Raw genomic sequence first — 26,565 nt, 5'->3', positions numbered from 1 at the left:
ACTTCACTTTTATGAAGTAAGCCCAATTTTAATATTACATAAATACTCATTTATCTATCTATAGAGCTATCTGATTTTGTTACACATACGTTTATGAGTTTTGGAAGGAAGCACCATATAGAAAAGGACATCTGTATTAAAGAAGGATGCCTTGTAGATGCCTTGTGGTCATGAAAGTATGCTCCATAAACCTGGCATTTCTGAATCATCTGAAAAAGCCTCCACCACATCACAGTGCAGAAACTTCTCCTACCCTCAAGCTCTTCAAATTACAAAATGAGTAAGCTTTTCTAGGCAAGCCTTGTGAAGTTCTCAGTAGGCTGTGCTCCTTCTTGTGAACTCCCAGAAAACAAAAACAACATCTGGAAAAAGTAATATTGATATATATTTCTAACTACCAATTTTTAACTTTGAGCCAATTAAAACATTTCTACGGATGACAAATACATTTTTAAAAAGATTAACATGCCTTTTGTCACACTATGCGATATAGAATTCTTTTTTTAACTATCACTTTTTAAAAAATAAAAAGTACATTGATTTTTTTTATACTCAGAGATAGAAAGAGCACAAAGTATTAAGACAATTAGGCAAAATGATGGATTTGAACACATGCTGCATTTTACTGTTAATATGTATGCGTAACTTCCATTAATGTCAGTATGAGTTATGTGGGGACTGCTAAAATAATATGACCATAACAAAAATATTCCCTCCAGAACTAATATAGTAATATTTTTAATAGACATTTGGGAAAAAAAAAAAAAAATCACCTATTTAGAAAATAACATGCAAATGAAAATGCTTCTCCAAACTTTACACTTCGGAATTCTTTAGAATAGTTGGTTTTGGGTTTTTTTTTTTTACATGTTGGCATCAAGTTAAGAATAACGTGACGTTTACCTCCTTCCACCAAACTACCTTTCATTTAATTACCTAGTTTCCAGTTCAAACAGACCAACAAGATCATGAACAAGATTAAGTTGCTATCCATTTTTATTCTAAACTTCCTTAGATAATTGAATGTATAGGGAAACATGTAATGAAAACTGAAGAATTTATATAAAACGCACAACTGATTGTAGCCAGTAAATTAAGAAGGATCTTGACAGTGTCAGCCAGATGGGCCTAGAATGAAGAGTTATGTTTGGAACTTGAACATAACATAAGCATAGGAAATCATCATGAATGTTCTTAAACACACAGTTCGCAACGGGAAGCTAGCAGCCAAAAACTGTAATCACTCAATATTAAATTTATAAACTGATAAATAGAAGTTATGGTCAATGCTGCCAATTAACAAATTATCTTAAAGTATCAGACAGAAGACACACAATTTTAGTATATTACTACAACACCGAATTATCATTATTCTGTCAGTGGATGTCAGGGTCTTAGCTAGCTTCTACAATCTGTTTTTGAGAATACTTATTCATTAAAAAAATGTAATGCTATATTTAGCGTATTCTGCTGTAATGCAGCAGTTTTATAAAGATTGTTTGTTATACACTTTTTTCAGTGAGCAATTTCAAAAATTAAAGTAATATAATGGAATATCTGAATTATGTCTAAAAGACATTTACTAATACATTTGTATCTATTAATTTATGTTGTTTAGTATTTATTATTAAATCAAATAATATTAAATTAAGATTTATATTTAACTTATATTTAACAGCAGTCATGTAGCACTTCCTATACTTTCCTATAGCAGAGTGGGAAAAAAAAAAGTATGTTCATTTTTGCATCTTTGATTCTGTACTAATGTTGTTAACGAGGTAGTAAAAAGAAAAAAGTAAATACTATCCGGTGAATTTCTGTCATTACTCCACATGAGTTCTATGTTTGGTCCATAGTATACTGTGATTTTACATGTTTTGTTTTGTTCATTAATGCTCGTTCCTAACTCCCAGACCAGCAAAACCACATCTGATAGCCATATTAATTTCTTTCCATCTCACCACAAGCAATAGAAGTTCTATCTGATTCCACATCCAGTATGAACTCAGCCTTGTAACATATTTCACAGAAACTAAAGTTCGGATAGAATTAAAACCAGTAATAGAGCATTAGACTCTTACAGGTAATGACACAGGGCAAGATAGCTGGTAAAGCCAGTGGAGGGTTACATACCCTCTGTGGCCTAAGTAAGAAGTAGTATGCATTATAGTTAATTGTATTTTATTATTACAGGTTAGAAGGGTTTTGTTATTAACTCAAAATTTCAAACAAATTTTAGGTCAGTTCAGGATTAAAAATGAAACCTATATGAACAATTGCTTCTTTTGAAGACAGAAAAAAAGGTAATGGCAGAAAATTATACAGCTAACAAAGTAGCAATAAAGCAAAGATAAAAAAAAAACCACAACCCATGCCAACACAAATTTTAAAAGAAATTTTCACTAACTTAATTAGATTCTAATGTAAAATCTTTTTATTTTACTCTTTTACTTTTAATTTACACACTAAAAACACACGTTTATATCCCGTTTTGAATTCCTATTCTTAAACTGGACCTTGGATACTGGGTCTTTCACAACTAATACTATCCACTCAGCCCCTTATTAATAAAACAGAAAAGCTTTTATCAAAAGAAAAGTCAAACTTCACCAGATTTTGCCAACCTCACTTCCCAGACTAAAGATACATGCCTTACAACGCTCTTCTATAGGTACTGTGTACCTAGCCAAAATAGTCAAACACACATAATTAAAGATACTGCCTATATTGCTAAGTATTGATAAATGTGATTAAAAAAAACAAAAACAAAAAACAAAAAAACCCTTATCATTAGGATGAAGAACAAGCATGCATTCAAAGAAACACAACAAAGAACTATGCAGAAAACAGATAACTGCATGAAATATACTGCCACTAAGCATCTGTGTTACCATAGGTGAATTAATACGTACAGAAAAAAGAAAATCAGAAAACCAAAAAAAAAAAAATGTATGTATTATAGACTATAACATCACCTGCTACTCTAATTCATATGTGCTTCCATTTTTCTGTGTAGATATAGACCTCATTATAGTCACAGGCAGAAGTTCTTTTGATTTCACCGGGAACTTTCATGCTTACATCACAGTATTTCTGCACCTATATTACATGGCAACCACTCTTAAAACCTACTTTTATAAAACTCTACTAAGCATATGTGTCCATTTCCACTGTGTCTTATTTACAACAACTTTTTAAAACCATTTTTTCTGATTATTTACCTTCCTTTAACATGTGAGGATATCTACAACTTTGCTGAAGTTACACATGGCTTAAGTGTTTGGTGCTTTTTTCCCCCTCCCTCACTAAAACAGTTTCAAAATTACAACTGTGAATTTTCTTTGTTGAATGTTAACTACACACTTACCAGCCTAGCCAAGTCATAACAGGTTCACACTTTTTTGCCAACTTTAAAGATCGTGTCAGAGCTTTAACATCCCATAATTACAGATATTTACCTATATTGTGGGTCAAAAGTAAGACTGAAATTACATGCCTATCTTCCTTTTTCATTCTGTACACATAGTGATAATTGTAGGCAGATAGGTTTTTATTGGTTTAGGTTTGGGGGTTTTTTTAACCAATGCAATGCAATAAACTTTGCACCATCCCTATAAAGTTAATAAACCCCTTTCCTTGAATTTGATAGTAAGAGAAACTCCAACACAGAATTGCCACTGGAAGACAGGGCTTTAGAAACACCATTTCTCATGGAAGTTTTACTGTGCTGATATTTTATTTGCCTGTAACTAAGGGCAGCTTTCAAAAAATTCTTCACATGTCAATTGTTGAGTACTTCTGAAACGGACTTTTGCATTTCCTTATTTTAAAAGGAATTTAGTAGTCTTACTATTAGAAATGTTTAGATTCAGACTTAAATATATATAGAGAGAAAAGAATTAAAACCCAGAAAAAAAAATCCTCTTATGGCAAGAAAGTAGGGATTTTAATTTTTCTAGAAATTACAGAAATCAATGCACTTACTTCATTTCCAGAATTTCTTCAAGCTGTTTTCTTCGCTCTATTCTCAGGTTAGCAAGATGTGCTTCTTTTTCAGCCAGTGACTGCTGTGTTGAGGCAAGACGGGCTTTGGTAGAATCTAATTCTTGTCTAGTCTTTTCCAGTGCGTTCATCAGCTCTTCTACCTAAGAAAAGGGAACTTTTTAAGCTCCATATTCTTTAGAATAAGTAAATCTTAAATCTATATAAATGAGGGGGGGGGACACCAAACAACAAAAGGAATTATTTTAAGTAAATAGCTGCTTAAATCCATTCCTATCTTAACTGTTTTAAAAACTAACAGAAGTAGTCTTTAAATGCCAAAAAAATATTAACATTTCCATGAATCCATAGAGTTATAAGTAACATTTATACAAAACAGAACTAACACAGATTGCCAGAAACCTATTCAACCTGGGCCATTGCCACGTACAGATGCAATTTATAAGTATTTTCTGCACCATTCATATTATTTAAATTCAAGATGGTGGGAACCCATCATAATAGTAATTTCAGAAATTTTAGATGCAGATATATATATTTTAATAATACGTGTCCTGACAATCCATGTATTATTCATCAAAACATGCACACCCTTCTGGGCAGAACACATTGCTCAGGGAAGCTGTCTGATTGTTTTTTTCAGATCTTGACTGAAAGAGGCCTGCAGAATGTGATCCAAATTGGAAGTTATCCCTACTTTGAGCAGGGCTTTAGACTGCATTGACTCTGGTGGTCCCTTCTAACCCGATCAGAAAGTTCAATAAAGCAAATTTAATAATACAGTCTTTATCAAATTATAATGAGGACTTACACCCTGTTTGAAAAGGATACACTGATTACCTACCCCTTCTACACCAGCCACCTCTGCATCTTTATAAACACTCCAGTAAGACCAATGGAATACTGTAACACGTGATAGCCTTCAGTGCATAAGCAGTGGTATTTCATGAATGAAGAAATGGAATTAGCAACAGCATTGAAACTACTGATGTTCAACCTTCCGCTCAGAAAGTAAAACCAGTGTAATACTGCTATAAGTGAAATAGCAAGGAGTGAAAATTGTGCAGTAGAGTCTGTGCAGGTGCGAGACTCCACTAAAGCAAAGGAAGGAAGATGAAGGATTCAGATCTCTTTGTAAAGTGACTATCTAGTGAATTTCACAGTAGAAACAACCAAGAGAAAATATACTTGAGGGAAATAAAAAAATAAAAAAGCTGGATTTGCACTTAAATCCCAGGGAAAAAAAAAAAACACCCAAAACCAACCCAACCACCCAGCAGGAGAGAGATCATATTTCTTTAAAAGCATACTCAATTTCTAATATAACACCAGATACCATATTTTCTGTTTTAGTACAAGAACACAAACCCACGCTGTCTCCGACAAGAACAAACCTCAACTACTAAAACATAATATGATATTTCTACCTGTTTTCTTGGGTTATTTCTTAGGTTTGTCCTTGTGTTTTTAAAAAACTGCATATAGTTTCTGCTGACCCTGCAGCCAGTTAGTTAGGCAACATACATTAATGGTAACAGTAGTAAAGGTTCAAGACTGCAAAGTCATTCTTTGACACAGACACCTGCTTTGAGACGGTATCTTTAAACACTCAGTCACTCCACACCTGCAGATTTGTTTGGCAGACGAGAACATAAAAAGGCAGAAGAGTAGCACTTCCATGTCTGAAGTATCATTGTACTCCTTTCCCACAGATTCAGCCAGGCTGAGTACCCAACTTACTGACTGAATGCTCACCTAAGTTCTGATACATCACAACAGTTACATTTTCAAACATCTAAGGCAATTAAAGACTTGAGGAAAACAAAGCTGTGGATTTGTTAATCTATATTAAGAACATACTCTTATATACCAGACAACAGAGATCAAAGTTTAAATTTTAATTTTTTTCCCCCTCTCTTTCAAATATGAAAACATTTTCAAACCACAGATCGTTAACACGTGTAGAGTTGAAAGTTATAGTTTCATTTACACTTTCAACACAGCATTTGCCAGCTAGTTCTTCCTTCACTTTTTGAATAAGACCCAAGTTCAGAGTTGTATGTTTTCCTAGTTAACTGTCTCACCATCACCTACAGCAGAATTAAACTGGCAGGCATGTGTCAAAGAAACTGGTAATTTTTTTAATTAACTACTATAAAAGGTAAATGTGGGAATATTGAAGCTGCACGCACAGTCATCCTAGCATGTTTATTATGTAGCTGTAGCAGAAATATTACAATGGAAAACTAACTTTAAACACCGATGGCAGTATTATCTAGACATAAAAGTCTAGGGGAGAAAGACAATTGTAAAACAGAAACCAAATTCTTTATGTAAGCATAGGTTCTCTTCTTTGATACTAGAATTAAAATGCTAACAGAAAAAAATTACGGGTTAATGCTGATTTACTACATCTTAGTCCTTCTGCAAGAAATGGAACGAAATCCAGTACTACTAGTGAAAAATTTTAGCTTTCTGACTATGGCAAATAGCACATTTTCTGCACTTAGGGGCACTTCACAGATAATAATGTGGGTCCAGGAGTCCCTTCCTCTCCAAAGCAATGGTATGGTCCTGCCTTCCAGTGTCTTTATAGTTTTCCCACTCTCCAGATATTGAACTAAGTTCCCTATTGAAGTATCAGCGCAGTAATGACCAAGTCACACATTTACATATTTTTCCTATCACAGTACAAAGGATCAATACAAAGTTTGTATTATGTCCAAATTTGTTACCTGTAATATCCAGCCTTTTTCCTCCCAGACTGAAGCACCTATCCGACCTCAGATATGACATATGCATCCTTAAGACCTTTATACAGAAATACAGAAAAGTCTCTCCGAGTAACTGCTGTTGATCAGTGGCATTTCCTAAAACCCAAGCAGCGTTTCACGTGCCCTCGCCTGCTGAAGCTGGGGCAGGCACGGCCGCGGTGCCAGTGGTGCCCTCCCGAGCCAGTGTGGGTGCATCCCTGCCTCCCAGCGACACCCCTGCGGAGGGAGGGCTGCAGGGAGCATCTCAAAACCCTCTCGAGGCTGCTGAGGGCAGCTCCTGACCCAGTCTGGCAAGACAGTGCCTCAAAGCCTGCTCATTTCTCCCCCGCTATATCTCTTAATCTAACTACTTCCAATCACAAACTGCCATTCTAGATACCAGCTGAAGGATTAATAAGAACTCAAGTTTTGAAAGAATTTACTGTAAGAACCTCACTGAATACAAAGCTCTTTGCTATTAAGTACTCTATGCCCTGAATACATTTTAACTGGGTTTGCTTCCCCTTTGTAAGACAACAGCCTCGTTTTATCCTTTGCATTTTCTAATAAAAGCCATTATTTTTGCATACTTTCAGAAAGCCTGACCCCAGCACTTCCAGGATTTCATTAAAATCAGTACTAGAATTTTACATTTCAGAATGGCAGAGAACCAGCAAACTAAAGTACTAGAATTCTTTCTCAGTTTTGGGTCTATTTTAAGTGAACACTTTCTATTTCTTCTGCAGCTTCGCATTTTCAAGTCCTACCAGCAGTCTTTCACACCAAGATAAGGAAAGAAAAAGAAATGAACGCGGCTGAAGCATACATCTGCGTTACCAGATTCTGCAAATTAAAGAAGGTTAGAGTTCAAATGAATGACAGTTTATTAAAAATGCCCTGGAGCATTCTTAATTCCAGATTGGATTCGGCTCAGCACAACTCATGCTAACATAATACTGTTCCAGTCTGTGGGAATAAGGAGGGGGAGGGACAATTGCATGTTTTCTTAGTTCAAGTATAGTAAGTTTCTGCAGGATGACGAAGAGCTGGCAAATTTCCAGCAATCAGGTTATTATTAGTAGTATTACTATCTTTAAAAGGTTGGCACTTCATATTACCAACAATATTGGTGATAAATACAAGAGTTTTGGATTTCCCTAACTGACTTTTTCAAGTATCAGTAGCCATACAAAAACTCTATACTTCGTTTAATTTGAAACCCAATCTTGTGTTAGTATACACAGATCACTTACGAACTTTACACAGTAAAATAAAATAAATAAATCTTACCATTCACTTACAGATTCTTCACTTTTCTTTAATATAAGAATATTAACCATTATAGACAATCCTCCCCCAAAAATGGTTTAAGAAACTATTGCATTCATCCAGTGGAGGTTTATATGAGCTGCATTTTTACAATAAGAAGTCAGTCAGAATAAAAGTCCATCCAGCTGTTTTCAAAGGTGCTTTCTTTTTTTCCATTTGCTAAGGAAATGTCTTTGGGCTTTTTTTTTTTTTGTCTTTCCCCCCCTCCCCCATGTTATGCACTATATAAATTTCAGTTACCTCCAGTTCTATAAAGATTAATTTAATAAAAACTAACATTGGGGTTTTCCCCAAGATCAAGCTTGAGATCGCAAAAAAAGAAAGGCTATGTGCCTTAACGTTTCTCTTTGTAGCTTTATTACAAATTTATTCTGTCGCTGGACTAAAAGGACATCGATAACAGATTCACAGAGGGAAAGCAGATAAAAACCTGGATTTGTACATGCAAACATCCACTTACCAGCTCTTCTGACGCACAGGCTGAAGACTTCAGCTTTTTACAGTAATGTTTTGCATACTGAAGGATGAGTGCCAGGTAACCCAGGATCCTGTAACAGTGGCTGCCGGCCACGCAGAGAAACACACACTCTTGTGACTAACTCAATTACACACTTATAGGAGGTCCACCAGTGTCATGTGGGCCTACTGCTCTTCAACTTGCCAACACCGTCCTGCAACATGGTTTGTAAATACCTTGTTTCTTTCTGTTTCTAGTGGGAATTTCCCCCGTGTACAACTGCCTAAACAGTTTCATTACAGAGGTGTTTTTCACAAAATCAAGCAGACGTAGCAAAGTGTCATACCGAGCTTTGCAAGACAGGGAAATAAACTTTGTCACCCTCTCCTCCACTCTTTTCCCATCCCATTTGTCATCTATAGCCAAATTCCTCACCTCTGACTTCTTCCTTTAAAGCCAGGAAATAGGTCTAACAAAATCAGTATTGTTATGGAAGCTGATAATCCTGAACCTTTACAAACTAAGAAATTATACACAATTTCTTGTGCTGTCTCTCACAATTTTGAGTATTGTCAGAGAAGAAAAAAGTAGCCATATTCTATAATATATATAACCTTTAAAATAAACATTATAAGTGAAAGATTTAACAAAAAATTAAGTAGAACATTTATAAAATCCAGGATAATAGTTAGTTTTCAACTTGGGGTCGTTTTTTTTTTTTTAAACCCTAATAGATTAGGGCGGTACCATCCAGTGATATCAGCCAACAATGCGGTGGTAGTATGACACTAATTATCAGAAGCACGGAAATAGCAATCCTTGTGAAATGGTTTGCTATCTCCTCCACTGGAACACAACAGCACAGAATTTGAAATCGGAAACCTTACTAAGATTACTACATAAAGTAGCACTGAAAAACATTTTAACCCTCTTGCTAAGTGCTATGTTAATAACACATGAGTTTTAGTTTTAGTCAGATAAAGAAGAGAGGCAGTATAGACATAGCACATAATTCCCATGTAGTCCTGTAGGGATCACAGTCAGGGAGGGAAGGTACTCCAGTTTCCTTAGTATTTCCCTGTTGGCTATCCCATGGTGGTTACCAGTCATGTTCATTTATATCAGCATGGTGTTATGACACAGACATATGTCCACCTCTACATAAAAATATTCTAGAATTTAGCGAATTTCTATACATTAAAAGAAATATATATCCTAAGTGGTAGGATTAATAACGTAGTGGTCTTTATTAAGTTAATTTAGCATTTTGCAAGACAGTTCTGAGAACTGTGTTAAAATTATTAACTTTCTCATCACCGGTAGTTAGAACATAGATCATCTTTTATTCTAAACCTCAGTAGCTCAATAAAATATAGGACAATAACAATATAATTTTTGGATACATTATATGGTCTTCCAATTAATACAGTGATTTCACCTATAACTGAAAAACATAATTAAATAACTTTGGAAAATATTGGTAATAATCAGTTTAAAAAGCCAAACCAAAACAACAACAAAAAGCAACACCAAAAATGTTTAAATATCTCTCTCTCTAGCTTCAATTAAATCAAACAAAATGTTGTTATAAATAATGTTAACCTCTGTGCTCTAGGGTCATGTTTCTAGACAGACAAAACCAAAAAATATTCTAAAGTGCAAGTAAAAATGATGCTTCCACTGCAGTCCCAGGAATAATGTCATCTGTTTAAACACATCATCTTGAGAAACACAACTGGCCTCCCATTATAATGTTCTCAGTTTCAACTAGAAAATACTGTATGACAACTCAGTGTGAAAATGTGAATGTGACTTCTTGCAAAACTGAATAGGATGGGCAAAACAGCAGAATACTCCTCTCAGATCCAGCTGGAATGTTTTACCCCAAATAAAAGCTCTTTCACTAGCTGCAAAACACAGTTATATGATGGAGTAATTAATATCACATTCTGATTTTGCAATGCTATATAAATTAGAAAAAAAAACAACCTCAGACCATGTCAATAAAGATACAGTATTCAGTGTTGCAAGAATCAGTCAACAAATGTTCTTTGTCCAAGGTAAACTTCATGCTGACAAGGCTCAACTCACTGTTGGCCTCATTTAACTCTAGAAGTCGTCCAGACATGCACTGTAACAGAAACAAGACCAAGAACCTGAGCAATTGTGCAATTCCACTTTTTACAAAAAAAAAAAAGAAGTTTAAAAATTAATTATTTCACTGACATCTTATTGTGTTTTCTTCTTTTCCACTGAGCTTCGTTTGATCAAGTCTGTGATGGTTTTAAATGGCTGGTGGCCTCAGTTCTGCCCTAATTTACACTTGTTTGATACAGTGCAAACCTAATTACAAAAGTAGCATTAAAGGTGTTTTATAGTTGTGCAAATGAAAGTAGATTTAGGTATAATATATTGATAAATTACAGAGCTCAAACTAATGTATAAAGATATGTAATTGCGTTAGCTAGTGACTATATGCTCATTTCACTAGGACACTCAACTGTCTACAGGATATTGTATCTGGAAGAGAACTCTTATAGACTGAAAACAATTACGCTGTGTGATTTCAGTGTTGAGTCTTTTTAGATAAACCATGCAAGTAGAGCAGAGCAACTCTTTAGCTGGTGTTAAAGTACAGCGCTGTCAGACTGGCCTCTCTGGTTAATGTCAATAGCACTGCGTATAAAAGGTGACTAAAGTGTGTACAAATGTTGATCTTTGGAGAAGGCATGCCTAGAATCATACACACATCTACTATTTCATCCACCAGGTCAACTTCAGGGAGAGAGGGCAAATTGGGAGTTTTCTTGCCAAAAGTTGATTCTTAGCACACTTGTTAGGTTACACTGCACAAAGCTACTTCCCCACTGCTTTTAATCCATAATCCCAATATATTATTAAAGTTAAAAATGTTTCTTCCTTAGACTAGTTCTAAAGCCAGCAGAGATTCACATGGTACATGGAAAGAAAGTCTTATGGCAAACAGGCAGTGTATGTACATAAGAGTTTCTCCACATGCTACAATGTGCTTACACATTGTGAAATAGCAAGGAAGATTTATTAAAGTGAAAATGTTATTGTATAAAAAAACCTGGGATAGTTTTATGTGAGAAATCTTAGAAAATATGATTTCCTATATAGTTTTGGCACAAGCTAAATAATACTAATAAGCAGCAAGATAAATATTCATGGAACTGGTAACAAGGTATAGCTTCTGCAGCAGAGAAAGCTGATACCATCTTTAGTAATGTGACTTTTAACATAGTGTTCACGTGAGAACTGAACGCCCAAGGAAGCTGTATCTGCACTTTTCTCTTAATGCAGATAATATTTCCCTATTTACTTAATTCTATGGCATTTTTACTATACAATTATTTATGCAATATTTTATTGGCTTGGAACACCTACAAAAGTCACAGTTCCATGGACATGCTACATGCTTAAAAACTAAAATTAATTCCTATTTATTATAATGCGGTATCAGCTACACAAATATCCTTAAGAAAAGTCATGGTATGTCTGTACCTTAAAGAGCCACGTTCTAGCTCTGGCACACCCATTTGCAGATCACTCTTATCAAGAAAAAGCTTAATACTTGGTAGAGCATTTGGTAGCTACATCATTACTCAGATTTATTCAGAGACACGTGTGAAGTGCAGGAGAACACGTGGAGCAGGATCACAAACAATTGACTCAATTAATTGTTTCAGACATGGTATGAACATAAGCAACCTAAGTTTACCAATATGGACTCTGTTTTATAAGTCAAAGAAGCTGCACTTATGCCCTAAAACTAAAGGTTATATATTTTTTTGTCAGTTTTGGTACTTTACTGGTGAAAAAAGTTTCCTGAAAAAGAAATGTACAAAAAAAAAAATTAAAAACCGTTTTGGAGGGTCACTTCAGGAAGAGACCAGTCAATGGGAACACAAGTGAAGTGCTTATGAGTCTGTCCAGGATAGGACAGCCCATAGGACAGTCCGGGGAGGCCTGCAGGGGACAACACAACCTCTGACAACTGGACTCCATTATTAACACATGATAAGCTAGGAATGATCACATGATGGAGCAAAAATACCGCCTCAGAATTTGTCAGCAAGAATTCCTGCATGAAGGCAGTTTATAATCAGCATGTCAAATTTTCAGAGCCCTAATAGAAATCTTGCTCAAACATTAGCTCCCTGTTCATGAAACGATCCCCACACCCAGCACACAGTAATAAGCCGACTGGATAAATCAGTCACAGATCAGAGCGCCTCCCCTCAACCAACATGCGCAAGAGAAACTCCCTGTGGGAGGAAGAAGCGGTGCTGGAGGAGGAGGATGCTGAACTGAACTCAGCAACAGCCTCAGGAAATACTACTTGTGCAAAAAGGGAGCCAGATGTGAGGGTGGCTGCACAGCCTGTTGCCTCCGAGGACAGGGCTGCCGGCACTTAGCAGAAGCCGAGAAGCCAGTAACAGAGCCCCAAGATGCCTCCACGACGTTGCAGGCACACTAGCTCAGGGGGAAACTATGCAGCAGCTAAACAGACCCCTACACCTACTTGCACAAACAGCATGCAGTGCTGCAGAGGAAAGTTTTAGAGACAGGATGTGCAGACTTACACACGCACAGAGTGTTCAGCAAACAAACTGTAGGGATAGCTCGTTGGGATTAGCGAGATGGGAGAAGAAAATTGGGTGCGGGAGAGAACACTGACAAGAGTAGGAGGATAGCCAAAGAAATACTGTCCTTCTGAAACTTCAAAATTTTCCTCAACCACTATCTGAAGAAACAGGAAGTAAAGGACTTTATAACAATGGTTTTACTCCTGGTTAGCTCCGGAAAAATTCATCTCCACCTCTTGATGAAATACAGCAGCAGTTCACAATGAGTATTACAGAACTTGGTTTTTTCCAAGCAACAAAACCACATTGTCTGACTGCCACTGAACCACAATAAGGTTTAGTGAGGATGCCCAGATGAAGAAAAAGAGCTGTCACTTACACTATTGCATCACCTACAAAGAAAACAAAGACTGCAATTTTGTCACATCAGCTTGTGAGTTTGGCCCAAGCATAAAAATGCCAATACTGTAACTCACAGCTCCAGCATCTAGATTTTCTGCCTCCTCTCACACAGTTAATGAGATACCAGCCAAACAGGCAACTGGCAATGCACTTCTACTGTGTGATAGATTTTGTTTTGCTAGCCTGAAAAAGGGGAGAAGATAATAATACTTACACCACTATTCATGTTATCACTATACTATTCCAGAGTACTTATAGTATCCCAACATCTACCAGGTACAAGAAAATAACAAAATCAGGCAATAGAAAACAGTGCTTAGCTTTCTGTTGTATGAACTCAGCTGCTTCTTCCCTCTAACAGATCTTCCCTACAGAAGTTAACTAATTTCCCAACCATTACCAAGTAGTTATTGCTCAGACTTTTTGTGGGTTATATGTTGAACAACAGGGGTAAGGAATTTTCTCTCATTTAGTGATTACAGCCAGTTTTTGCCACTTGCTAGAATAAATATTGAAGAACAGCAGCTGTCAATATTTAGACAAGAGTTTTCATGCTTCCTAAATTACACTTCACATTACACTACAGTGGGAATACTTAAGAAAGGCAGACTCATTAGATGCAGGATTTCTGTTTAAAGGTAGTATGAAGAATGTTTCTGTATAGATAAAGTAATAATCAGCTTATTTAAAAAAAAAAAAACCCTAAAACACAAAACACCCACACCAAAACAACAATAAAAGAAACTGTATTATAAAGCCTTGGTCTGAACTGGGCAACCATAATAATTGCTCTATGGAATTTACTAAATATTTTACTATTGTAATTGTTCTAGTATGACCATTATTCGGATACCAAAGCAATGGGTACTTATATAAAAGCCTAAGTTTTATATAGCAATGAATACTTTCTAGCCTAAATACATTAGGTAATGTTTGATGAGAACAATATTATTTCTCACCAGATGAATAAAGGAAAATTACTAAGAAAATCTTTAACTACATAAGCTGCTTTTAATTCCTCAGCTAAAAGTTTGTTTTCCTTCTTAGTCTCTCAAACCTCTTCTCACATAAGGCAGAATGCAGGAAATTACAAACAGAAAACATTCTGATCTACAAGTTGATATTATTCACTGTATTTCGAGGCAAAATATATGGCCATTTAGAAGACAAACTAACTGATAGGACTTTCAGCTGAGAGACGTAAACTGGCCTTGATGAGAACTGTATTTTGGATCTGCTTGACCTTTTGTGTAAACTAACATACTTGCCACTGGTCATACTCTGTGTAATAATTCTCATCAGGCCATATCTTTTATTATTCTGAAGCCCCCATCGTCCCCAGGCAGGTTTGGTCTCAGAGGACAGAGATGACTATGTCCACACCAAGTTGTGCATCTGAAGTATTTTTTAAGATCTAGAGTCCCTATCCAAGGACACAATCCCACAAGTGAGGACACATTAAAACTGTATTAGAGCACATTTATAAACATATATGTTTACACAGTATGGTATGATTTAATGCTTGCATTCATTCTTTCTTTCTCAGCTTTGCATGAGCTTTTGTCCCACAGACAAACTTCATTACAAAAGCGTCTGCTATAGCCAGCAGTTAAGTCCTTTAAAGAATCAAATTTCTATTTTACTTGTGCAGGTAAAACTTAAGAAACAACCCCCGCCCCAGAATTCTTAGGCTTATCATGTATTTAGTAAGCAGTTATGTACTATGAATTAATTAAGCAATTTTTTCAGGCAGAAGAGCATTTCCTTCCATTTCAAGGTGTTTGATACAGAAATACGACTCTTCAATCCTCAAATTACATATATAGTTTCAGATGGGCTATTCAGTCTTTCAAATTCCCTTCAGTAAATGATAACAGTAAACAAAGTTGTTGAGCATCTGATCTGTATTATGAGCAAAATCCTTAACACTGTATTGATGTGTTTTATGAGATCCTACCTCCATAATGTTCAGAGAAAAATCTATTCTTGAAATATGAAAATTGAATTGAATGAAAATAGTAACACCAACAATGTAACTGTGTGCTCAGAACATATGACATCACAGTCAGAAAACTGCCTACCATGGCTCAAATGACTCCTGTGTTAAGCACACAAGACTCTAAGAAGCAGATTATGTAGTTATATAATTATTTTATTCTTAGTATTTCCAGTCAGATGCAAGTATTTTTTTAAATGTTTGGGAATGAGGATAGTCTAAATATAATACACTTCTAGTGGAAATAACATTCGCTCCATTTAGACCTCAGGCACTGCTGATGGCAGAACAAGATTGGAATGTGCAGATAATTATCTTTGAGGCCAGTCAACAGTTAGAAGTCCCTCATAATATCACCTTTAAGATCAAGCCAAGACATTCCAGTCTGAATCAAGGTTTATTTATTAAAAGATTTAGCACTTTTAGATCAAATATTGCCTGGAAGACCACCAATTTCCAGTCCCAAATATCTAATTTCTCCAGTTTCTTGGTGCGTACATAAGACCTTCAAAATCACTTCAGTGAGCATACACATACGCACATAAATGACATCTAAATTTCTTCCCCTCTCTAAGATGAATTCCACAAGAAAAAACTCTACAAGGCAAAATCTCCACAGAGATTGTAGGCGATTTCAATAATTCTCATTCATTTAGGCAACATAGCTTAGACAATTACAGGCATTTTTTATTGAAAGTTGTATTTTTCTTGATCTTGAATGGTGTAAGAGATACTGAGAAGAATAGTGTTTCAAGGCTAGTAAAAAATAAAATTAAATTAAATAAAATTAATTAATTGGTATGCAAAATCATTGTATCTGCTAACAAAGAGAAAACCACAACTATTAGACAACAGTATTAAGTAAATACATATAACGTGTATGTTACATATTTTCTTATCTAGAAAGAGAGCTGGATACTTAAACCTTCAGTATTTTGTTGTTTTGGGTTTATTTTAAGAAACACTGTTTACAGTGAGTAAATTAAAATATTATTCAGAATTAGAGTTCAACAATTCTTCTGTTGTAAGTTGGCTTTTTCGGTCTGAGGGTTTTTTTGTGTTGGTACCACTTATCTAAAATCTACTGCTCATGACAAGATCAAAAGTAATGGCTTAACAACATCTATTAAAGTAAATTCATGTGGCAGTGTAATATCAAAAAGGGTTTCTATAAATGAATTAAAAAAAAAGACATATAGCCCTTTTATAATGGATTTGGTCAACAAAAAACCTAAATACTCACAGTATGATCCTGGTTATCCAAATTTCCCTGCTGTACATGTCTTCCTGTCTGACAGTGACTCCACATGATACAAAATCTGAGTCATCTAGACAAATGTAGTGTCATACAAGTTGTTTGCATAACTGGTATCCTACTGTATTGCATTATGAGTATAGTTTAATCTGAGATGTAGCTCATGATACTTCATCTAATGTTATACAACAGTCCACCTCAAAAAGAGGGAAAATTAGCCATTATACAAGAGTTACTCTTATTGCTATACTACCACTGTAACATATGATAATAGAAATTATAACAGCTGTTAACTTACTATGCCATTGTAATACTACAAAAGCACCAAGTATTTCATATTCAAAAAAAAAACCCAAACCCAAAATACTAGTAAACAATGTTTAAAGAAGGATTTAAAAAAAAAAAAAGAGAAATCAAGAGGATCTACTTTTCTAAAAGAGCAGAAAATACTTTTCTAAAACTGTAGTATCTGTCTCTACTTTACTTTAGTTGAGTTAGCAGTTAAGCTGCCAAAAAGAGGACCCGAAGAGAAAAGATTTCCCAAACCAAATAACATAAGTTTCCTGGACATAGGAAAGAAGATTCAAGTTCCTTATCTTAAAGGACAGCAAGCTTTCTCCCTGTCCCTCCACCTTCTCCAAATAGGGTTTCAAAGAGGAAAAAAGCAAAGCCAATTATATCCTGTCTCAGGAGGATATATTCTGCTCCCACATACTGCCTTTGATTTCAGCAGGGCTCTACCCCGCAGTATCATTAATACAGATAGCAATCCACTATTATTTTTACTAAGTGTTGCATTTATAAACTAAAATCATTTTAATATTCCCAGCACAGGCTTATGGTTAAAAGCCCACATGGTCCCATATACTCTGTAATATCTAAAATGAGAGTCTTGAAAAAACAAAGAACTGAACTAAAGCTAAAAGCATTGCTGTCTTTACCAGAGAAGTCTACTCAGAAATAAACACAACTGTTCATGAGAAAGATATTAGAAGCAGTAAATTTTCTAGTGATGAGTGTTTTTAGGTGTATAATTTATGTGTGCAAACACTCACTGGTGGTATGACCAGAAACGCAGATATCATGGAATGAAAAGGAGAAAAAATAGGGGAAAGTAGAAGATGTGGATATATGCTCTACTAGGCTGATAAATAAAACTAGCAAACTTATATGAAAGACTAGATTGTGACATATTTTCACAAAAGCAAAAACAAAAACAAACGTTGTTGACTCAAGAATGAACATCGGCAGGAAGCTGCCATTAGGTCTTCTATAGTTTACACTATATTTTTTCCTCCCAGACGCTGCCAGTGGGAGGTTTTATAGGATAATGATATACTGAGAAACTTATGACAAGCATGTCCAAACAAAGTAAAACATATTTTTCACAAAACAGTAAACTCTGATAGCTTTAAATCCATGGAGCCAGAGGTATCCTGAAGACTAATTATAGCAGAATTGTTAACTTGTAAAACCTGTTTAAGGTATTTAAGTGTTCTTGACTTTTTTCCAGAAAATATTGTTACAGCAGGAAGCTACTTCTAAAACCAGAGTTGAAATGGGAAAGGATTTATTCATACAAAAGTGATGAAGAGTAATATGTTTAACAGCTTGATGACAGCAAAAATAGACAAATATCATAATTGGCATAATTTTAAACTATATCTGGCACAGTAAACAGAATTTTAAAGTAGGTGTAAAACTTGAATAGTTTTTTAACCCTATTCTAAATCATACTTAAGAATTTGTTAGAGAAATAGTACCTGAGGTTGTACCTAGGTTTGAGAATATTTGTGTGTTACGTGAATGGGAGATCATGACAGTCACCCCTGCAGTCACTTTTGAAACTGTACAAACACATGACCACCAACTCCTGAAGTACCAAGACCCTCTAATACAAAATCCCCTTTCATGTATTAAAACAAGTTTATCTGAGGCTGTATAAAATAAAGAGATTGCTGAAGAAGAACCAAAAATATGTTAAAAATAATATGGGTGTGAAAGATAAAAATTTAAACTATTGGCAACAGAAATTTTTCTAATCCTTTTATTCCTGTTAAAACCCAATCTTGATCCAAGAAAAATTTCTCATCTGAGTTAGATGGAAAGGCCAAATCAATATCTTGATTTTCCTGACACTTTCAGATAGAGAAGATGAGGTATGCAACATTTCTCTGGATACACAATTCAGTCCCAAATCTATGCCAAAGACAGAGTATTAACCACCAACATTGATGTGTGACAAGAACTGCTGAGTATGTGTATTATGATGATTTTCCTCTCCTCTCAACAGAAGGAACTAGTAAACCCTAAGAGGGGGCTGAATAGGGCATAGGAACCAAGAGATGCATTTGAATTCTCAGCAGTGCCTTGGGAGGACAATAATCTCTCAGCATATTTATATGGCACATCTAGTCACAAGCAGGAATTTAGTTGTTTGTTCATCTTATTCCATGATCCCAACTAAGGAAATAATGAACAGGTTCAGCCTTGCACAGACACAACAGATCCACTCTGTCTTCCACCTGGTGCATAATTGCTCTCAGAGATAAAAAGGCTAACAATCAGCTAGGATGTGGGATATACTAATAATCTAAATATGACAGCTGAAAAAGGGTACCGGAATCAGAGATTATTTTAGCAAATTAACTACATTTTGCACTTACTCCTTTCACACATAGTCATAACTACTGATGGCATAACACTTGCATTCCATGTGTAGCATTCAGACTTTAGTCCATAAATTCTCTGAAGTCATTTTTCTGTTATTACTGAAGTCCTTCTTTAAATATATATTGACTAATCTATAGTTTCATACATCAAGTAGACTATTTTTCATATACAGACTTAAATCTGGCTTTAAAAACTGTACGATGAATTGTAAAAACAGTTTAAAGTTATGATTGGCTGATAAAGTGAAATTCTACTCCATTTCACTTGGATTAGTGTGCAGCTGCAAGATATAAATTCTGCGCGAGAAACAGTACATTTTTTAATGCTCTTTGAATTATCATGTTTTTGCAAAATGAAAGACAACTGGTTTCATATGCAGGTAAGAAATATTGGCATAAGGAATGTTATTTGATTTTAACTGAGTCATGTTGCCAGAATGCATGAAACAGCTGCATGAGCTGAGGATCTGCCCGAGGCTACAACTATATTTCCCCCATCCTTTACCACCTGTCTGTGCTAAAGTTACTGGATGCTGGTAGATACCGAACCCCACTGGGATCTTTAACTATCATAATTACGAAATGCATTCTCTACTATCCCACTCACTTTTAGTGTCCCAGGATTTTGTACTAAATGAGACAGCATTATCCCCCAAACTTATAAATAAATGTCATAAACTCACATACAAACAAAATTACTAAAGCTATACCAAGTGAGGCTTAACTCTATTAAGCTTCCTCTCTTTGACATATCTGTAAATTTATTAAATGATTATGCCAAGCCCACCAAAGGCTGGTGCTCTTCTACATCACTCTCTACCTAAGGGTAGCGCTGATCAAATAGCAAGCACAATTAGTGCTATGGGGGGAGGGAAGGAAGATCTTACTGTTAACAGGAGGAGAAAAAACAACAGGTAACAGAATACAGGGGTGTTTTAATATCAGCCGGATACATTTTGTCCTAGGAATAAAAATGGCTGATAAAATCTCAGTGCTGTTGAAAACAAAAGTGTGTTTGAGAACTCTTGGGGAACAGTCAGGATACTAAAAAAGTGGGGAATGACGAATATCATTTTGCTCTTAACAGAAAAAAGGAAGACTGGCTAATTATAGAGAAGTCAGTTTTGATTCCAAGACTTACTAAAACATGTAATCTGCTTCAGACTATTTGTAAACACCTAGAAAAATCAATATGGACTTCCCAAAAAGTTATGTCAGATGAATAAATTTTTATCATATGACACAGAAATTGGCTTTGTTGAAGGACAAGAGTAGCTGTCATATTTGGTAACATATCTCAAGATATCCACATAAGCAAGCTAAAGAAAAATAAGATCCAAATGAAAATAATACAGCATGGATGCCAAACTACTTGAGAAACTGTAGTGAGCCACCAACAATTCACTGTTAAACTAGAAGGATTTTTAAAAAAATGGGATTTTGCAGGGCCATATGATATTTAATTCTTTTAGTAATAACCCCAAACACTAAGACTACAGTTTTGCAGATGGCATTAGCATGAGAATCAAAAACATAACTTTAGGACATCTTGCCAAACCTAAGAACTGAAATGGGAAAAAAAAAAAAAAAAAAAAAGAGATATGTAATAGGGAGAAAAACAAGGGCATACACTTCAGCAGAATTCATGTACTCTACAAACCCAGGAAGAGAAATAACTGATTAAGAAGTTGTCTTTTTCTACTAAAGAAAAAGATCAAGACACTAAGGTGACAAGTCAACAGTGTCATGTTGTTGCAAAAACACTATGGAAAGATGTATATATAGTAGTAATCCTTCTGTTTTCTTTGGCGCTGGCAAGATCTCAGCAGGAGAACTGGATCCAATTTTATCCACTCAAAGATGTGAACAAACTGGAAAGACTACAAAGAAAAGCAACAAGGACAATACGAAAACTAGAAAACATAACCTCTATGGTAAGATTGAAAGAATGAGGGTCTATCAACTTCAAGAAGAGAAAACTAAGGAACATGATATGCATTTTCAGATAAAGGCCATCACAAAGGAGGAGGGAAAAAAAAAATCAGTTAAGTCCAATGTGGATCAAGACAAGAAATAACTGCCTGAGATTACAGAAAAAGACTGAATTAAGATATTAGAAAAAATTTTTAATACCTGTGGATAATGAATTATGAACAAGGTTATTACAAAGGTCACTAAGAACAAGCTAGACAAGCTTCTCTCAGGAATAACAATGGTGTAATTGATTCTCATTTAGTACTATGCATGCCCTAGAAGATACCTTCATATCCCTCCCAGCTCTGTTGTGTATAATATTTTCATTTAAAATATATACCTAAAACCTGTTTATCTTATTTTCTAGCATAAAATGCACAAAAGAATTGCTAGACGAAACATTTCAGACCTGCCAAAAATAATTTGAAAAGAACCTACTCTCCCATTTGAGAAAGACAAACAACTTAAGACAAAGACAAAAGGCAGACTTTCAAGCAGGACTTTTCCACTTGGAAAATGCACTATCAAAAAAGAAGCAAGAGCCCACATATGCTATAGAGAAGGTGAACTGGGAACCATTGTTCACTATTTCTCACTGCTGAAGAATTATGGGCACCTAAGCACATTAGTAGGCAACAGGCTTAAAAACCACATAAAAGGAAAAACTATTAATATGACATTTTAAGTTGCACAGCTCAAAGATGTGGGGTAATTCTCAGCCCCAAAACGAGTGCCAAGAAGTTTTAAACACTTTATTGATTATAAATTCTGTGGCTTCTAAACATGATAATATATATGCTATTACTAGTTCAAAAGGCCCTAAAAGCCACTTACTGGTAGAACCTGAGACAGTACACTGAGGAAAAAACACTCTGCTTATTCTTATTTTTCATGCACTAATTCTTCTACTTAAAGTTTTTTGGTTTGTTTGGTTGGGTGTTTTTTTCTGCTGACCAGGACAAAAAATGTAAGTAGACATATCTCTTATCTGATCCAGTGTGTCAGCTCTCATGTTGCAAGGATTAACATGTTTCAGTTGCATGAAAGAAGGACAGGAATGGTGTGGAGCCTGATGATTCCCTCTTTGAAAACACTGTTGCCACTAACTCTTTCTCATTTCATCAGAAAGGCATACATCAGAGTGTAGCTGTGATGCAGAATTACAGAAGTAGTTCCCAAGCTGCAGGGACCAGTCACAAAAACTGCAGACATGTTAATTAAAGCTGGGTCTGTGCATGGCTCAGTCTGATATTCATTCAGAGGAAATTTCTCAAAACCACTCAGGTATGTCACACAGGTTACAGCCTCAGAGCATTAGCAGTGTCATGTATAATCTTACATGGAACCAGATTAAAAAAAATATATCTCAGGGTGAAAAGTGCTTACAGAAACGCAGAAAGATTCATATGTGGAAGAAAATTCTTATTCTTTTGCATACAGTGAAGAAATCACTCCTGGCAAGACCACTACAGTTTTTAAATAGCTAAGGATTCCAAAATAGAAAAAAGAAATGTAAGTCCCATTCCTCTATGTTCCTAGTTAAAATCAAGAAAGTCTATCAAAGAGTTAATGATATTAACTAAAAGAAAAGTACTAAAAGCACTTCTCTGTTTCATGAAAATAAAATAAATATTTATGAAAGGACAAAATACATTATAAATTGAAAAAGACTTGCAAGTATTATGGAGAGTAAAATGGTTAGTACTAAAAAACCAAAAGGCATAACAGGAGCCGGAAGTTTGTGATTTCTCCACTAAACTGGAAAAGAATGACATGCCTCCTACCCTTCAGGAAAACTACTTCTCAGTGGCCAACTTTGCCTATAAATCAAGTTGTTTATAGAAATGTGTATACGTTGCTTAAATACAGCTGTGAGTAGATAGATAAGACCCGACAGATACTCTTAGTCCTCTGGTATACAGCAATGCGGACAGAAGTGCCCTACTGTAAATCACAATATGTTATACTAATGCATGCACATTTTTCCTTGACAATACAGGAATTTAAAATGCATATATACCATATCATTACCTTCATAATTACTTATTGAAGCGTAATGCTCACATGAAAACATCAGGAAACCATTTGCCTCCAAAGACACTGCACCACAGCTCAGATGGCTCATGAAACAGTCATTTGACCTGCCATTTTGGATTTTTTCCTTGGAAAGTTAGACACCAGCTGGCTGGACTGTGGGCCATGACGCCTAGGGTTTACTCTGGGCTATTACAAACAATCAGTCACTTACATCATGAAGTTGTTTTCATGTTCAGGTTATGCTGTTGTAGCATGTTGGTAGGGGGAGAAACAGAAAAACATACAAATTATTCTCCAGATACAAACGTTTAAAGCTTTTGTTCTGATTTAAAAGTTAGAAAAAGGAAAAACTTTAAAAAGCTCTATAAAAAATTAATTTATTTCACAGACTCTTACAAAGATCCAAGCATAATATTTTTAGATTTTCCTGCAATCCCAGATACTCTAAAACCTTCTCGTACATATTGATATACTGTTTTAGAAAGTACAGAACTCACCGGTGGTATGCAAAAGGATGTAAACCAGGAGCCTCAAACTTCTTATACTAATCTTCTAATGCCTAAATCCTAAAGTAATCGAGCAATTGACTCTATATAGCTGTGTAGCCATTAAGGCACATCCTCTTTACTTAAGTATTACTCACACGTTGACCGACTGTCAAAGTTCTGAGACATGGCAGTACCATGCGCATCCATTTTCCTTTTGCAACCCAAGAACATAACTGACTCTGTATTCCAGCTCCTTTTCACCATTTCAGCTTTTGCCTCATAATTCCAATGCCCTCAACCAGTATAAATTTTATGGTCCTGTGGAAAGAAATGGTTTATCTTTTCAGCCTTGGGGTCATCGTGGGGACCACTGTTCACTAAGTTTCATTAAAACATTAATTCTACATTTCTTAAGGACTATGAAAAAATTCTCAAAAATTCCATTAGTGCAGATTCCACCCATACGTTGTATTAAGTCTACCATTCCTTCTAGATCTGTCAGGTAACTGCTGTAAACATGTTTTCTAGATATTAAAAATTATTAATTTATTATTATTTCTGTTCTGCATAATTGAAGAGCCCATGAAATCAGTGAGATGTCATTTCATTTTAATGTGATCAGACTTAGCTCAGTCAAACTTCAAGTCCAAAGTCACGCTTGCTAAGAGCAGGAGATGCTGAGTTCTTCAGTTATATGAGTTTTCTTGTTTGAGTTGGGGTTTTTTTACCAGCTTTAAAAGACCTATACCTGCTTATCATTTTTATCATAAGCCACATTTTGGCTGTATGTGAAATGGGTTTCCAGATTGACTCTTAAGCCACTCTTAGTGGATAGGTCAAATAAAGTTCCCACGATAGGTTTCATTATGCAACTGATAACAAGTGCTTTGCAGTCGGGATACAGCTGCAATCTGAATCCCTGTCTGGGAAGAAAAAGAACCAGCTACAATTATGAGATTGATTTATGTCAGCTCCATGGGTAAAACAGATTCACCCACAGACCCCCTAGAATCACTTCCTATTTGGTAAACAATCCCAAGAGCCCATCTTCTACCTCCCTACTTTTGATTTTGCAAGGTGTAGCTCTTGTGGCTCCCATCTGCAAAATTTTTGCTCCACAGGTAGTAAGGTTAAGGAACCCAGTCAGCTCTGGTATACAGTCTTACCCACCTTATAGACAAATGTGCATCTTCATCTCCTAACATAATATTGTGCCTTTAATAAGTACAATGAGAAAAAGAGTCGCTTACACCCAATGTTCTTCCTTCCCATCTCAACTGATGAGATCAGTTCAGGATGAAGGAAGTGGAAATCTTAATTCTTGATGTCATTCCTGACCCTTCTATTCAGCTTTTAACTTTCTTAGCTAAGTACACTGCACAGAACTGAGCCCACTATCAAAGGTGAGAGATTTGAACTGGTGCCCTAACTAGTGCTTTCACAAAGAAATAGACCTTTTCATTGTTTACACTAGGTATTTCTATAAATTACAAAATAATTCATTTTAAAAGTCTGTATGTTGGTAACCTGATGTTTGATATAAAACCCGTGTATTTCTGCATTCCATATCTCTTCAGAAGCTTTTACCCCACCTCCTCCAAGACTACAGTATTAAGTGTCTTACTCTTCTTTCCTATGACATTTTCAGGGAGACCCTTCACTGACAAAACACCAATTTACTGGGCCAAACTATCAGAAGCGTGAGTATAAGAGTGCAGAAGCCTTTCACATGTTTATGAATCTACGTAAAGACTTCACATGTAGACCCTTCTCTGCTGCCTGTCCTTGGAGAGAAGGACACTGAGAAGAATGTAAAATAAAGGCAGAATATAATTTTTTTCCACATATTATTCAGCAACAGTGTGATATGTCCAGAAGAAAAACCTGTAGAAACTTAATGGAAAGAAATAGCTATACATTCCACATGTAACAAGAATGACCCAGCTGTATGCCTACTAAAAACAGGGGAGAGGAGAAGTCTACATTCATCTACAGAGTTCAACCAGAGATGCATGTAGCTTAAGAGGGACTCTTGTCCTAACCTGTCTCAGCTATTGATTTACCTTGGGAAGCTGACACTGACAGAGCTGTATTCCAATGCACTCGGGATATACAGTAACAGTCCGTGCTTTTAAATCAAGTAGCAAAAGAGAAATGAGGTTGGTCATACAGGGTTCAGAGTAATATCTTTCTTCCTTCTTCTCTTCCATTCCTGATTTAAACTTTTCAAGGATCTTTGTTTTCTAGTTCCTCCCCTAGTACCCATGGGTTCCTACTGCTGTAGTTTACTGTGGGCACTACTTTTCCAATTGCTTTTCAACAAATTGCAGGTAAACCGTTGCTCCGGAATAGAGTTCAAACATGAATTACGAACCTAATGCCAATTCAAATTTCTTCAATAGTGTAACTAACTTCAATTTCAGGGTAAGATTAAAAGAATTTTGTCACATGAAAGTAAGTGAAGAAGAAGATAGTAAATTTATAATTTTTAGATAAACACTTGACAGTTCAGCTGAGGATACTAAGTTATTCCAGTCCACAAAGACAACACAAAAAACCCCAAGCAAACAAAAAAAAATCCCCACTATCG

General features: G+C 35.6%; 1 protein-coding gene across 1 annotated transcript in view; it reads right to left on the bottom strand.

The window, feature by feature from the left end:
- Positions 1-3,984: 3,984 nt before the first annotated feature.
- LOC104517328 (ERC protein 2) overlaps positions 3,985-26,565 on the bottom strand; it is a gene marked incomplete at both ends in the record, with an annotated part of 74,941 nt that continues 52,360 nt past the window's right edge. The window contains one exon of the mRNA XM_010161945.1: positions 3,985-4,145. Within this exon, the coding sequence (XP_010160247.1) occupies positions 3,985-4,145 (161 nt within the window). The remainder of the gene's footprint in view (positions 4,146-26,565) is intronic.

This window comes from Eurypyga helias, unplaced genomic scaffold, assembly GCF_000690775.1.
Source record: "Eurypyga helias isolate BGI_N326 unplaced genomic scaffold, ASM69077v1 scaffold12062, whole genome shotgun sequence".
Taxonomy (NCBI): domain Eukaryota; kingdom Metazoa; phylum Chordata; class Aves; order Eurypygiformes; family Eurypygidae; genus Eurypyga; species Eurypyga helias.
The sequence above is the reverse complement of the archived record's forward strand: the minus strand, read 5'-3'. Positions and strand labels throughout refer to the sequence as shown.